We start from the raw sequence: 16,495 nt of genomic DNA, 5'->3' as shown, positions 1-16,495 counted from the left end.
CCTTCTGGTTCACTAATGTCCTTTAGGTCAGGCCTACATGTGACTCCAGACCCACAGCAATGTGGTTGACTCTTTAAAAAAAAAAAAAGCCCCCTGAAATGGCCTAGCAAGCCACTCTGTTCAAGGGAAATTAGGGATGTGCACAAATGAATTAAAAGCTGTATGATTCTATGATTGTATGGTGGAAGTGGCACCAACTTGCAGCCAGCTACATGCATTTGCTCAGTCCTCCCTCCCCAACTCCGCCACACTTTGACAGCAAACCGGGATGACGCAGCCTTGCGCCGTATTGAGTATGGATTCTTCATGAGTGCTGGAGCGAAATGGGTGACAAAACTCAGGGGCCATGTTTTGCACTCTATCCAGTTTTCTTTCCCAGTGTAGTCAAGTGATAAGGGTGTGGCCAGTTTGCCATTGCCTAGGACTATTTTATACCCCTCTGTCACAGATCAGATTCACTCACAAAAGCTGCTGAGTCGAACTAAAGAATCTCATTATCAAAGCGCACACATTGTAGTGTTGCTAAATTCTATTACTGTGCCTTCCGCGTTTTGTAAAATGTTGCTTGGCAAATAAACAAACTGGCAGTGATGTCCTACAGCCAACCTTGCAGACTAAAGATAAAAAGAATTAGTGCTTGTGTAAGCCAGTCTCAGTGGTAGCACTCTTGCCTCTCACTCAGATGGTTGTGGATTCAAGTCCCGCTCAAGAGACTTGAGCCCATATCTAGGCTGGCACTCCCAGTGCAGTACTCAGGGAGTGCTGCATTGTCTGAACAGCCATCTTGCAGTTGGAATGTTAAACCGAGGTCCTGTCTGCCTTTTGAGGTGGATGTAATAGATCCCACGGCATTATTTTAAAGAAGACTGGGGGAGTTGTAACTGGTGTCTTTCCAATATTTATCCATCAACCAACACTTAAAAACAGGTTATCTGGTCATTATTACATTGCTAAATGTGGGACCTTGCTGTGCACAAATTGGCTGCTGTGTTTCCTATATTACAACAGTGACTATACTTCAAAGAATACTTAATTGGCTGTAAATCACTTTGGGATGTCCTGAGGTTGTGAAAAGCTCTAGATAAATGCAGGTTTTTGGTGTAGTGGGACAAATGCAACAGAAGGCAACTCTCCCCATGTTATTTTCGCCTCCTCCATTGCATTCAGATTGTATGACCCAACCCCAAGCAATGGCAACTCCTTCACCTGCATGATGTTCGGACTGAGGGGGCGGGAATAGATGGCTTGATATAAATTGTCCCTTCCAAGTAAATCTAAAGGCACTGTGATTTCCAATATAACTGCATGTAAGCAAATTCTTGCTACAGGAATACCAATGGCAGGAGTTTTAGCTTTGAGTAGTAAGCAATTGCAGTCTGAAATTACACATGCAAACTGAAGCCATACTTAGTCATCATAAGAAATTGCCATAATTTTCATTAGAATACTCTTTCAACAACCTTAATGTTCTCTATACAATTGATAGGCAGTTCAGTCAATTTGTTGGTGTTAAAAATATAATTATGTAATAATTTGAATTAGGTAATGTTAATAACACAATACAGGAATTTGCTACTTAAAATGTTAAATTAACAGATAATTTTGGTGACTTCTGAGTTGAGAGTGAAGTGTCCTACAGTTTTTGATAGGGAAAGTGAAAGAGTGTGAATTGAGTTTGTGGTATTGGTGTAGTCTCAGATGAGGAATGGGTTACTCAGCCAGAGATCGTGCTCTTGATTCCTTAGTAGTGACACCTGCTGGAAAGTGAAGTGAGGACTTGGGTATGGAATAACCTGCTTGCTATCACGACCACTAAACAGCCTGTTCATACTTGCTTACTTATGAAGAATCGTTTACCTGAATTGAGGTAACAGAGGGCTAACGGTTGCTTGTGAGTTTGTGTCTCACTGGGAGTCACGCCTTTAGGAGTGGAAAGAGAATACTGAGGGTAGGGCATTGAGGAAGGGGAACAGTGGTAGCTTCAATGATTATATTGATCAAAACCTGGAGCTTTCTCCTTTGGAACACCCAGAAATTATTCCTGAATTTCCAGACATTTTACTGGTGTCAAGTTACGCCCAAGTGCCCTCCCAATCTCATTAGAATATGGCCAAAGTTAATTTGGGTGTAAATCAGTGTAAACAATCTGGGCTCAAAAATGGTAAACTCACACCAGTCTATTTCCCCTTTTGGGTCTTAAAATTAAAAGTTTCAACTCGTTTGACTATCATTCATGCACATCAGGTACAGCAAGTTTGGAAACCTGCATTAAGGGAAGCTGTCCAGATTTTAATGTTACTTATATTTTGCCCTAAAAATCCATTCAAAGAAGCAGGTGAGTATTTTTAAAAAAAATACTCAAATTACACTTAAAATTCCAGAAAAATTGTTGTGTTTCACGCTGTGTCTGAAAGTCTAGTCGCAATGCTCTGTGGAACAAGTGCAATTAGAGTTGGGGATGTTTTAGTTTAGAGATACAGCACTGAAACAGGCCCTTCGGCCCACCGAGTCTGTGCCGACCATCAACCACCCATTTATACTAATCCTACACTAATCCCATATTCCTACCTGTCCCTATATTTCCCTACCACCTACCTATACTAGGGGCAATTTATAATGGCCAATTTACCTATCAACCTGCAAGTCTTTGGCATGTGGGAGGAAACCGGAGCACCCGGAGGAAACCCACGCAGATACAGGGAGAACTTGCAAACTCCACACAGGCAGTACCCAGAATTGAACCCGGGTCGCTGGAGCTGTGAGGCTGCGATGCTAACCACTGCGCCACTGTGCCGCCATTTTGTGGGAGATTGGTTGGAAAGGAGGTTTTGATGGATGGCTGTAAGAAATGGAGGAGACTTAGGGCGATTGTAGTTACGTGCGTAACTTGCTTATGCCCAAAGTATCACTATCTTTTAAGCCAAATGACTGGTTTGCATCCAGATTACTAGTGTGTTTGGGTGTGAATGGAGAAGAAACTCTTGGATCAGCTTCTTTTGCATGTGCTTGCTGCAAGAAAATACATCTGTCTCATGGCAACCGCGTTTTTCCCCTGGAGTGAATATTGACACCACTGTGTCAGCCAATGAGTTAGAAGCAGGGCGCGACTTGAGATTCTCTAAACCTGTTGACCAAAAAACAGCAAACCGGGTCTCCCGAGTACAATGGAATTATTGCTCCAGCAAAATGCATAGTGGAGGATAGTTACATAATACAAATTATATGCGTAAAATCAATCCCAGTCATTTACTGCGGGTGTGATTGACAAGGAATTATCCATTCATCGCCATTCTGGAGTCACTATATGCAGCCTTTCTTCTTTCATTATTTAAGACTTCTGTTTTCACTTTCACAGGAGTTGCGTGACAGGAATGATGAGCTACAGTCTGAAATGGAGTTGCTCCACTCACAAATGTACCACAGAAAACATCGCTGTGTGGGTAATAAGAAGAATAATTCAGTTTGTATAGGAGCTGATGGCAGCATCATCCGATGTGAGTCTGTTCCAGGTAAGTAACAGCAAGTCTAAAGTTATCCCTACCCACCACCCCACCTTCCCCATGCTGTATTAGCTAAGGTTATCAGACAGGAGAATAATGTGCACACTCTAAAATCTTGTGGGTTAATATTCAGGTTGAAAATTGATTTGGGAGATGTGTAGTTCAGGGAAGTGCCTGTATTATTTATGTTGCTCAAGGAATAATTATTGGAAAGGATGTAAAGAAAGAACTTGCATTTTTATGGTGCCTTGCATGACCTCAGGATCTCCTAAATCACTTTACAGCCAATGAAGTGGAGTCACTGCTTAAATGTAGGGAAATGCGGCAGCTAGGTCTCCCAAAAAGCAATGAGATAAATGATCCAATAATCTGTTTAGTGATGTTGGTTGAGGTATCAATATTGGCCAGGACACCAGAGAGAATACCCCTTCTCTTCGAAATAATCCCTTTGCATCTTTTACATCCACCTGCGAAGGCAGACAGGGCCTCAGTTTAACGTCTCACTTGAAAGAAGGCACCTGTGACAGTACAGCATTCCTCGTAACTGCACTGGAGTGTCGGCCGAGATTGTGTGCTCAAGTCCGTGGAATGGAACTTAAATCCTCAACGTTCTGACTCGAGAGGGGAGAGTGTTGTCACCAAGCCAATTCTGTCACTGTAGATAGTATGAAAGAATTTTATTGAACTGTTTCAAACATTTTCCAGAGTGTGTTTTTAAAAAAATGTTTTTTGGTGTGGCTTGAATTCTTTGCAAGTACATGTTGCATGCAACAAATTCATAGCTAGTGTTCCTCCATGTTTGAAACAATGCCTTCATGTGACTTTTCTTTTCCTCTTGTTCAAAATTTCCCACTCCTTTCCTGAAAGTGGCGACTAGTACTGGAGTAAAACTGGGTGTCATCAGTCTTCTGATCCCTTGCCCTGAGTGGCCAGTCATGCCTTAACCCAGGCGGTGGGTGTGGGCAGGCTATTTGACTGTGGACGGGAGACATTGCAGCTGAACCCTTACTCTCCCACATTGCTTTGCAGCCTGGGCCACCAATAAGATCAGATGCCTGGAATAGGCTTGTTATTTTTATTCTTTAGCCTGCAAATCACTAGACCGACATTGCTCCCCTGCTCTGTCTAACCTCCTTTTGTTTGTGACATTTGATTTTCCACTGCATGGAGTTATTAAAATTGGATCACTTTCAACTCTGTGGTAAAACTCTCACTTCTGACTCAGAAGGTTCAGGTACCACTCCAGAGATTCGAGCACAAATTTTAAATAGGTAGTTGGAAATCATCAGCTATTTGATTGTACTAGTATTTCTTTTTGTGAAACAAAGGGGTGCTAGAGGAGGGGTGTCTCACAATGTAATACGTTGTATCTAATATGGAATTTATTTTGAAATGTTTGAGCATGTTAATCCAAGTTTTATAATAAAAGAAAGGAATCTGTTAATTGTGTATCAATTGTTTAATTATATACTCCAGTGGAGTGCTGCACTGTTGAAGGCACTGTCTTTTGCATGAGATGTTAAAACCAAGGCCCCGACTACTCTCTCGGGTGAGCATAAAAGATCCCTTGGTACTACTTCGAAATAAAGCGGGGGAGTTTCCTGCATTACAACAGTGACTACACTTCAAAAGTACTTTATTGGCTGTAATACACTTATGAAAGGTACTATATAAACGCAAAACTCTTTAGTTCTCCCCAGTGTCCTGGCCAACATTTGTCACTTAACCAACATCAGACTGAGATGAGACATTTTTTCACTCAGAGTTGAATGTTTAGAATTCTTTAGGCCAGAGAGCTGTGGATACTAAGGGAAGCAAGAGATTGTGAGGAAGTGCAGGAAGGTGAAGTGGCCGTAGAAGGCCAACCACGATCTTATTGAATGGAGCAGGTTTGACAAGCTGAATGGCCTTGATGTTCTTATTTTCTTTTGAAAGTTGAATGAATTTGCTTCCACAATCCTTTCAAATAATTTGTTCCAGATTGTAACAACCCTGAAAACAAATTCTCCAATTTTTTCCCAATTCGATTTTGTCAACTATCTTAAATCTGGCTCATTTGGTTACTGACCCTCCTGCCAATGGAAACAGTATCTCCTTATTTACTATATCAAACCCTGCAGAATTTTGAACAGTCCTATTCAATTTTCTCTTAACCTTTGACTCTTAAGAAGATCAATCCCAGCATTGTTAAATTCCAGAAAGCTTGTTGTGGAAGGATGATGCTGGAGCCTATCTTCACTCAGTCTCACTTTTGCTGTACAGAATAAAAAGGATTACAAACAAGTAGTTCCTCACTCAAAACCTCCACCAGTCTCAGTAAGAAAAAAGTGCTCAAATAAGACCCAATCAACACCTTCCACCTGCATATAATTAAACAATTGATGCACAATTAACAGATTTTTTTATAATTAAACTTGGATTAACATGCTCAAACATTTCAAAATAAATTCCATATTGGGTACAAAGTATTACATTGTGAGACACCCCTCCTCTAGCACCCCGAACAATTCTTTTGTTTCACAAGAAGAAATGCTAGTACAATCAGATAGCTGATGATTTGCATCTACCTATTTAAATTTTCTCTCCAGCATTTGTTTCAACCAAGCAAAGTCAATAATACATAGTGTTCTCTCAGTCACACTTTTTTTTTTGTGGGATAATGTACACTACTATTTCTTCTTCTTTGGCCTCCTTGTCTCGGGAGAAGAATGGGTAAATGCCTGTAGGTGGTCAGTGGTTTGTGGAGGAGCACCTGGAGTGGCTATAAAGGCCAATACTAGAGTGACGGACTCTTCCACAGGTGCTGCAGAAAAAATTGGTTGTCGGGGCTGTTACACAGTTGGCTCTCCCCTTGCGCTGCTGTCTTTTTTTCCTGCCAACTGCTAAGTCTCACTCTTGTTCTTTGTCTCTTCGACTCGCCACACTTTAGCCCCGCCTTTATGGTTGCCCGCCAGCTCTGGCGATCGCTGGCAACTGACTCCCATGACTTGTGATCAATGTCACAGGACTTCATGTCGCGTTTGCAGATGTCTTTAAAGTGGAGACATGGACGGCCAGTGGGTCTGATACCAGTGACGAGCTCGCTGTACAATGTGTCCTTGGGGATCCTGCCATCTTACATGCGGCTCACATGGCCAAACCATCTCAAACGCCGCTGACTAAGTAGGTTGTTGGCCGCCTCGAGGACTACTGTGTTGGAGATGCAGTCCTGCCACCTGATGCCAAGGATTCTCCGGAGGCAGCGAAGATGGAATGAATTGAGACGTCGCTCTTGGCTGACATACGTTGTCCAGTCCTCGCTGCCGTAGAGCAAGGTACTGAGGACACAGGCTTGATACACTCGGACTTTTGTGTTCCGTGTCAGTGCGCCATTTTCCCACACTCTCTTGCCCAGTCTGGACATAGCAGTGGAATCCTTTCCCATGTGCTTGTTGATTTCTGCATCGAGAGACAGGTTACAGGTGATAGTTGAGCCTAGGTAGGTGAACTCTTGAACCACTTCTAGAGCGTGGTCGCCGATATTGATGGATGGAGCATTTCTGACGTCCTGTCCCATGATGTTTGTTTTCTTGAGGCTGATGGTTAGGCCAAATTCTTTGCAGGCAGACGCAAACCTGTCGATGAGACTCTGCAGACACTCTTCAGTGTGAGATGTTAATGCAGCATCGTCAGCAAAGAGGAGTTCCCTGATGAGGACTTTCCGTACTTTGGTCTTTGCGCTTAGGCGGGCAAGGTTGAACAACCTGCCCCCTGATCTTGTGTGGAGGAAAATTCCTTCTTCTGAAGACTTGAACGCGTGTGAGAGCAGCAGGGAGAAGAAAATCCCAAACCGTGTAGGTGCGAGAACACAGCCCTGTTTCACCCCACTCAGGATAGGAAAGGGGTCTGATGAGGTGCCGCTATGCTGAATTGTGCCTTTCATATTGTCATGGAATGAGGTGATGATACTTAGTCGCTTTGGTGGACATCCGATCTTTTCTAGTAGTCTGAAGAGACCACATCTGCTGATGAGGTCAAAGGCTTTGGTGAGATCAATGAAAGCAACGTAGAGGGGCATCTGTTGTTCGAGGCATTTCTCCTGTAGCTGATGAAGGGAGAACAGCATGTCAAAGGTCGATCTCTCTGCTCAAAAGCCACACTGTGCCTCAGGGTAGACACGCTTGGCCAGCTTCTGGAGCCTGTTTAAAGCGACTCGAGCGAAGACTTTCCCCACTATGCTGAGCAGGGAGATTCCACGGTAGTTGTTGCAGTCACCGCGGTCGCCTTTGTTTTTATAGAGGGTGATGATATTGGCATCGCGCATGTCCTGTGGTACCGCTCCCTCGTCCCAGCACAGGCAAAGCAGTTCGTAGAGTGCTGAGAGTATGGCAGGCTTGGCACTCTTGATTATTTCAGGGGTAATGCCGTCCTTCCTAGGGGCTTTTCTGCTGGCTAGAGAATCAATGGCATCACTGAGTTCCGATTTTGTTGGCTGTACGTCCAGCTCATCCATGACTGGCAGAGACTGGGCTGCATTGAGGGCAGTCTCAGTGACAACATTCTCCCTGGAGTACAGTTCTAGGTAGTGCTCAACCCAGCGGTCCATTTGCTTGCGTTGGTCAGTGATTGTGTCCCCTGATTTAGATTTGAGGGGGGCGATCTTCTTGATGGTTGGCCCAAAAGCTCTCTTAATGCCATCATACATTCCTCTGATGTTTCCGGTGTCTGAGGCCAGCTTAATATGACTGCATAGGTGTTGCCAGTAGTCATTTGCACAGCACCTGGCTGTTCTTTGTGCAGCGCTTCTGGCTGATTTTAAGTGCTATGGATGTTAACTCGCTGGGGGCTTTCTTGCAGTTCAGCAGTGCAATGCGCTTAGCGGCTATGACAGGTTCCAGCTCTTCAAAATGAGATTGAAACCAGACTGCATTCCGCTTCACACGTTTGCCACAGGTGGTCATGGCTGACTCATAGATGGCATCTCTGATGTGGGCCCACTTGGTCTCTGCATCCCCTGTGGGAGTGTTTTGAAGGGCTTTTTCAAGTGAATTTAGAAATTTTTGTTACAGCTGTGGATAAGAAATTCTGCTCGTGTTGAAGCGCGGGTGGCCCCTCTACTTGGAGTGAATGTACACTACAAAGAACGATTAACCACTTAACGTTCAATGGGTATCGTATCTTCAGTATGTCCCTTGTTCAGAATTTCACCTAAAATATTTGACAGAACCCCATATCCCCCTGCCTCCACAAGACTCAGTGTTGCAGCAGGTAAATTGCTTTTAACTACTCTTTATTTTCTTCAACCATCAGAAATATTATGAAACCAGCTGCTCTCACATACCCATCAGGAAGATTAGTATGTGATGCATCACTAAAAATGACTAGCTTCATGCTCTTTGGGTCACCTAAGGATGGGAACTTCAGTACACATTTCTCCAGATTTCGTTTTTTTTTGCCCTTAAAACATTTTTCAATTTTTGGGTGTTTCGTCATCATACTTAACTCCAGCATATCAAAACCAGCGTCAGGTCTCGTCTGAGCGCACAACCAGTTTAATTGACCAATCAAGCTTTGCAATTGCTCAGTCTCTTCCTTAGATATATCTTTCTGGGATGACCTAGCACTATTAACTGGGATGGGAGTAACACTCTCTAAATAGGATTATTGGTTTAAAAAGTTATTCCAGACGTAGTCTGCTTAATATCTAAATCCAACATATTTAAAAGCCGCACAAACCTGACTTCCAATCTTAAATTCTGCTCTAATCTTAATAACATATTTCTCAAATTCCACAGTACCACCCCATAAGAAATCAACATGCATCATGAAGATGTCTGAAAGTTTCCCTTTATGATACCAATAAAACATGGCAGGATCTGCTTTTAGTTGAACACAACCAATTTTCAACAAAACAGATCTCACCGAGAAATACCACACCCTGGAAGCATCATTAAGGCCACACGCAATTGTTCAGTTTCCATAATTTTCCTTCTGCATCTGCTACTTCTTTATATGGTTTCAGAAACACTTCTCTCTGAAAAGTATCACCCTGCAGAAATGCAGCTTTTATGTCAATGAATCCATACTCCCATGAATACATGGCCAAAAGAACTAAAAGGATTTTCAAGATTACTTTTCCAGCTGTGGGAGAATCCAATCTATCAGTATCACCCAGTCTCTCTCCAAAACCCCTCGCAACTAGCCTCGCTTTAGCCTTATAAGTTCCCTCTGGAAGGACTTTTTCAGTACAAATCCATCTATGTGACAAGGCTAGCTGTCCCCTATCTGGTACCTCAGAATAAACACCAAACTCTCTCCAACTCTCTCATTCCTTTTTTTTTACTTCTCTTATTAGTTTATCCTCAAGTTTATTGGCAGCTACTAAAACTTCAATCATGAGGACTTCTGCTTCTAGCTCTATTCAGAGACTGTTCTGTAGCCTTTGTTTCATTGTGGAATCTGTTCAAACTATGGCCTCCATTAGCACTTTAATGTCTTTTGGGACTAATGCTAGAAGATCTCCCTCTCGCACTATCAGGGGCTCTTCCTCCAGTATGAGGTAATTTCCTGATGCAAGAGTCACTTTCAGACTCATTATTAGAACTTGCACTGTGCTTTCTTACTCTCTACTCTTTCACCCCATTCTGCCAGTCCATGGACCTTGCTTCTTGGCCATCATCTTGAACATTCAGCCAATAATTAAACTTGCCTGTAGATTTTCCTGCACGTCCCGCAATTGTTGCATTCCTCAGTTTATTAGACCCCTCTGGAATATATATGTTACCCGAGTACCTACTCGGGGCAATTGTCCTTTGGATGTGATGGCTCTTTCCTGATCATCATGATCGCTCTTATTATTATCTAACCCTTGATTTATTTTATTTTGTACCTCAGGACAATCATCACAAAACAAATGAGTATTTGAGGCACAAGTTGCCTCTTTTCACTCTCAGCTGCTCAGATTCTGAGATTTTGTAATCAACGCTGATTAATCATGAGGAATGAACCTTAACAATTTGATTTCCATACTTGATAACTACTGTCTTGCCATCATGACTTATTACTTTATCAGGGCCCTTCCATTCCCTAGGATCTCTTTTATAATACACCAAAATCTCCTGAAATAAATTCTGTCTCAGATGGCCTTATATGATGCCTCAGAACTCTCCGGATTTTCTCCGAGACCTCAGCCTTGTTGAAAGCCTGTCTCCCTGCATGTAAAGAATTCAAATGTGCAAACAAAAAAAATTGGAACTAGTTGTAGTACCTCCCAGAGCAGGAGGACTGTCGTACAGTACAGAAGGCAATTTGTGATTCTGCCCATAGACTAGTTGATGGGGACTATATCCCCCAACCATCTGAAGCAAATTGTTTACATGAACCACCTATGCCAGGGCAGTTGTCAACTTGCAGTTTGGTTGGTCAGCTATGATTTTATGCAGCATTTCATCAATCACTGCGTGATTCCTTTCACAGAGTCCATTGTTAAAAGAACTTTCAGCTGCAATATTCATAACCATAATGTTTATGTTTTCACGCATATCCCGTCATTGGCAAATTCCCCTCCATTATCAGTCAGAAACTTAGCTGGTGCCCCAAGTCCAGTCCCTATCCGTTTCTCCATGATTTTATCTATAATCACCATTTTGTCCTTGCTATGTATAAAATGTAGAATGAAAATATTCTTGTTTTTGTCCCATACCTTTAAATCCATAGCTACCTCATTAAAGTCACGTGCCAATGGAAGGCTTACAATAGGATGTGATGGCATCCTCCAATACCTTTTACAGATTTCACACTTTTCAAAAATCTCTGTCCTTGTATACTCAATCACACCTGTGTCATTTAGCAGGGTTTTTAATCTTCGACAGGAAGGGTGCCAAATTGTCTGTGTAGGTTTAAGACAATTTGTTTTTTCCCTCTGATTCTTATCACCTGATGCCATTAATATTTCTCTAACACTCTGACTAGGTTTTGTTAAGGGAATACAATAGTGCCCTAACTGAGTAAACTGCAAATTCACTGACTTTCCAAAATCAATTGCCTTATCATGCACCATATCAAGTTTCATTTGTGCCTTTTTCCATTGAAGGTTTACTCAACAGTAACGGTATCTTACTAGATATTACGTCAGTACTGATAAAGTGGCTTACTTCAGCTATATTACTCCATTCACTGACTTCAATGTGTTGTCATCACCAAACCTAAAGTTGGTAGTACTTTTATACTCCTTAACCTTGTATAGATCCTCCCTACTTAGAGAATCCAGATAACATTGTAACCAATCAGTTCGACATACTGTCAATGTGCAAGCATTATCTAATACAGCACAGTTGAACAAATCCGCAGCTAACGCATTCATCACTGGACTAAAACTCTTTGTGACTGCTACAATTCGTCTTCCTCTTCTGCCTCAGAATTCGCTGTAGGCAGTTCATTGCATAATGATACTTTGAGTCACAGCTGAAGCACCCAGGATATTCCTGGGATTCATTCGCTTATGATTGCTGTTCCAATTCTGTCTTCTGCTGTAATGGTCAAAACTGCTAAAGGTGCTTTCAACCTCATTCCTCCTGTCTTTCACTCTTCCGTTGTACTTATGCTCATGTCCAGTATCTGGACCATTTCAAAATCCAGTAAACATTGAGTCTTCTCTTCTTTATGTTACTGCAAAATGCCCTGTTTGTTCTACTGGAGCTGCAGGCAATGACTGTTTCCCCAGGAATTTCTTTAAGGCAGCAGACATCTGATCTAATAGGGAGTCTTTTTCCAAGAACTGAACCCCAGTTAGAACCAAGAGCCAGTTTGTATGTGACACCCTAGCACAATCTAGCAATTTAAATGCTAGCACTGAACCAGGGTTCTCCAAATTGAATTTCTCAATCTTCTATACTGTCTGTAAAAGTCCATGATATATTCCTCCATTGAATAACCTATCAAAGTCTGACCATGCCTCATACATATTCAATAGGTCATCTTTCTTGTAAATTTCATTCAAGAATTCTAACAGAAGATCTAACCCTTCATCAGTATCCAACTGACGAGCATTCGGTTCACAAAACACTTTACTTCTGATTTTACTTTTGGCAGGAAGTGACAATGCCAAGGCCATACCTTGTTTCCTCTTTGGTAGGGACATGATCCGTGTCTACATATCTACTTCATTCTTGCACTGGTCACATGGTTCAGACTTGGAGAAAATTGGAGGGTGATCATACCCTGACAATTTAATAAAAGCAAAATACGGCAGATGCTGTAAATCTGAAATAAAAACAAAGTGCTGGAAATACTCAGCAGGTCTGGCAGCATCCATGGAGAGAGAAACAGAGCTAATGTTTCAGGTCTGTACCCTTTCATCAGAACTGGCAAAGGTTAGAAATGTAATGGGCTTTTGAGCAAGTGAAAAGGGGTGGGGGGGCGGCGTTGGTGGTTGGTGGTGGTGAGTGGGGAAGAACAAAAGGGAAGATGTGTGATAGGGCGGAGGGCAGGAGAGATTAAATGACAAAGATGTCATGGAACAAAGGCAAAGGGAGTGCCATTGGTTGTATTAAAAGATGAGTCATTAATCCAGAAAGCGTGTTAATGGCAACATAATGAACAGAACAATGACAATTTACACTTGCTTTCCGCCATATTTTCCACAATAGCCAGTGAGGTTCTGGTTTTCTATGTAAAACAAAATCTTCGTTTCCAACCTTCAGCTTTAGGCAACCATCCTCTGCTACTGTGTTAAATTCCAGAAAGCTTGTTGTGGAAGGATGATGCTGGAGCCTATCTTTACTCAGTTTCACATTTATTGTGCAGTGTAAAATTGATTACAAACAAGTAGCTCCTCACTCAAAACCTCCCAGTCTCAGTAAGTGTCTCCTTATAAGTGCTCAAGTAAGACCCCAATCTACACCCTGCACTTGCATATAATTAAACAATTGATGCACAATAAACAAGCATTTCCGGTCTCTCCAAACAACTGAAGTCCCTTATCCCTGGTATCTTTCCAGTAAATCCCTCCCAATGTGAAATAACTATTTTCCTATCATTTTCCATCTCGTGAATTACCAAGTTGTCTTTTAAGAAATTACAAAGTATATTTAATGGCAGTAGACCATAAAAGTATACACAGAATTACATACTATATACAACACAATACAAGCCATTGGTCCAACTGGTCTGTTATGGTATTTATGCTGCACACAAGTCTCCTCCCACACTACTTCACCTAACCCTATTAGCAAAATCTTCTATTCCTTTCTCCCTCATGTACTTAAATGCATCTGCTCTATTCATTCATCTGCTCCCTTTGGTAGCAAGTTGCACATTCTAACCACTCCCAGGGTAAAGACTTTACTCCTGATTGGATCCTTATTGGATTTATTCGTGACTATATTATATTTATGGCCTCTACATTTGGATTCCCCCACAAGTGAAAATATCTTCTTTACATTTACTCTATCAAACTCCTTCATAATTTTCACTTTTCTAGCAAAAAGAGTGCCAGCCTGTTCAGTCAGTCTTTACTGATAGTTATAACCTCTCAGTTCTGATAGCATTCTTGTAAATCCCTTTTGCACCTTATCCAATGCTGCCTCCTATGTCCTTTTTGTAATAGAGACAAGTGTACAGTACTCGAAGTGTGGTCTAACCAAGTTTCTATCTAAGTTGAACATTACTTCTCTGCTTTTTGATTCTATTCCTCTAGAAATGAACCCTAATGCTTTGTTTGCAAAATTTTGAAAATCATTATTATTTTTTGAACAGATAAGGTTTCCCCAGAAGGGGAATGTGCCAACGTGAGCATCAAAGCAGAGATAACATTGGAACGACTGAAAAGGCAGCACCTACAGGAAGTACAAGACCTTAAGATACAATTGGAGACGAAGGCAAGAGTCGTCTTTGTCCTTTCGCATCTTTTTATTTCTCCCCCTCTCCAGTAGGATTCTTGTGCACTATCTTTAGCCTTGTGATGTTGCCTAAGTAGTTTCCAGTACAGAGCCAGTTCATGAACCAAGTGAGAATGAGTTTACTATGTATTGTTATTTACAAGTGCCTGGTTTCATCAAAAACTTGCATTTATATTGCGTCTTTAATGTAGAAACATCCCAAGGTGCTTCATAGAAGCTTTATCAGACGAAGTTTGACACCGAGCCACATGAGATTTTAGGACAGGTGGTCAACGGAAAACATTTTAAGGAGCATTTTAAAGGAGGAGAGAGAGGCTTAGAGATTTAGGGAGGGAGTTTCAGAGCTTGGGGACTAAGCAGCTGAAGGCACGGCTGGCAATGGTGGGGTGAAGGAAATCCAGGAAGCACAAGCGGCTAGAATTGAAGGAATGCAGTTTTTCCAGAGGGTTGTAGGGCTGGCAGAGGTTGCAGAGATTGGGAGGGGCGAGGCCATGGAGGAGTTTGAACGCAAGGATGAGAATTTAAAATAAAAACAAGAAATGCTGGAAATACTCAGCAGGTCTGGCAGCATCTGTGGAGAGAGAAGCAGAGTTAATGTTTCAGATCAGTGACCCTTCTTCAGAACTGGTAAATATTAGAAACATGAAAGGTTTTAAGCAAGTAAAGCGGGGGTGGAGCAAGAGATAACAAAGGAGAAGGTGTAAATAGGACAAGGTCACAGAATAGCTGACCAGAAGGTCATGGAGCAAAGGCAAACAATATGTTATTGGTGTGTTGAAAGACAAAGCATTAGTACAGATAGGATGTTAATGGACGGAAAACTGAACAGCCGCAAGTACAAACATGGAAAAAAAAACAGTGGATAAGCAAACTGAACAAACTAAGATGAAATAAAATAAAATAAACAAAAAATTATATATAAAAAAGAAAAAATAACTAAAAATAAAAATAAAATGGGGGGCCCGTCATGCTCTGAAATTATTGAACTCAATGTTCAGTCTGGCAGACTGAAGTGCGCCTAAATCAACATCACAAAAACAACACATCTGATCATTATCACATTGCTGTTTGTGGGAGCTTGCTGTGTGGAAATTGGCTGTTGTGTTTCCTACATTACAAGAGTGACTATATTTCAAAAGTACTTTTAAAAAATTTATGGCATAGAAGGACATCATTCGACCCATTGCGTCCATATCCGCTCTCTGCAGAGCAATCCAGTCAGTCCCACTCCCCCACTCGATCCTCATAGCCCACAAGTTTATTTCCTTCAAGTGCCTGTCCAATATCTTTTTGAAATCATTGATTTCACCACCCTTATAGGCAGCGAGTTCCCGGTTATTACTGCAGGCTGCGTTAAAAAAAAAAAGTTCTTTCTCACATTCCCCCTGCATCTCTTGCCCAAAACCTTAAATCTGTGTCCCCTAGTCCTTGTACCAACAGTTAATGGGAACAGTTATTCCTTGCCTAACTTATCTAAGCCTGTCTTAATATTGTATATCACTATTAAATCTTCCCTCAATCTCCTTTTCTCCAGAGAGAACAACCCCAGATTTTCCAACCTAAGCTTGTAACTAAAATCCCCCAGCCCTGGAACCATTCTAGTAGATCTCCTCTGCACCCTATCAAGGACCCTCACATCTTTCCTGAAGTGTGGTGATTAGAACTAGATACAATACTCTAGTTGGGGCCTAACCAGAGCTTTATAAAGGTTGAGCATAACTTCTCTGCTTTTGTACTTAACACTTCTATTTATGAAGCCCAAGATCCAATATGCTTTGGTAACCACATTCTCAATATGACCTGCTATCTTCAAAGATTGATGCATTTGGCACCCCCAGGTCCCTCTGTTCCTGCACACTCTTTAGAACTGTGCCATTAAGTGTATACCGCCTCCTTATCCCTTCTGCCAAAATGCATCACCTCACACTTGTCTGTATTAATTTCCATCTGCCACTTGTCTGCCCATTCTGCCAGCCTATCTATGTTCTGTTGCAGGTGGTTCGTATCATTCTCACTGTTTGCCACACCTCCAAGTTTGATTCTACTCTGTATTCCAAGATACAGGTTTTTGTTTTTTATATATATATATATATAATCAACACCACTGTCTGAAAAACA

General features: G+C 41.8%; 1 protein-coding gene across 1 annotated transcript in view; it reads left to right on the top strand.

Annotated features, from left to right (window-relative positions):
• ninl (ninein-like) overlaps positions 1–16,495 on the top strand; it is a 145,368-nt gene that overhangs the window by 78,896 nt on the left and 49,977 nt on the right. The window contains exons 17-18 of the mRNA XM_068045670.1: positions 3,356–3,509; positions 14,235–14,356. Of these exons, the coding sequence (XP_067901771.1) occupies positions 3,356–3,509; positions 14,235–14,356 (276 nt within the window). The remainder of the gene's footprint in view (positions 1–3,355; positions 3,510–14,234; positions 14,357–16,495) is intronic.

This window comes from Heterodontus francisci, chromosome 13, assembly GCF_036365525.1.
Source record: "Heterodontus francisci isolate sHetFra1 chromosome 13, sHetFra1.hap1, whole genome shotgun sequence".
Classification (NCBI taxonomy): domain Eukaryota; kingdom Metazoa; phylum Chordata; class Chondrichthyes; order Heterodontiformes; family Heterodontidae; genus Heterodontus; species Heterodontus francisci.
The sequence above is the reverse complement of the archived record's forward strand: the minus strand, read 5'-3'. Positions and strand labels throughout refer to the sequence as shown.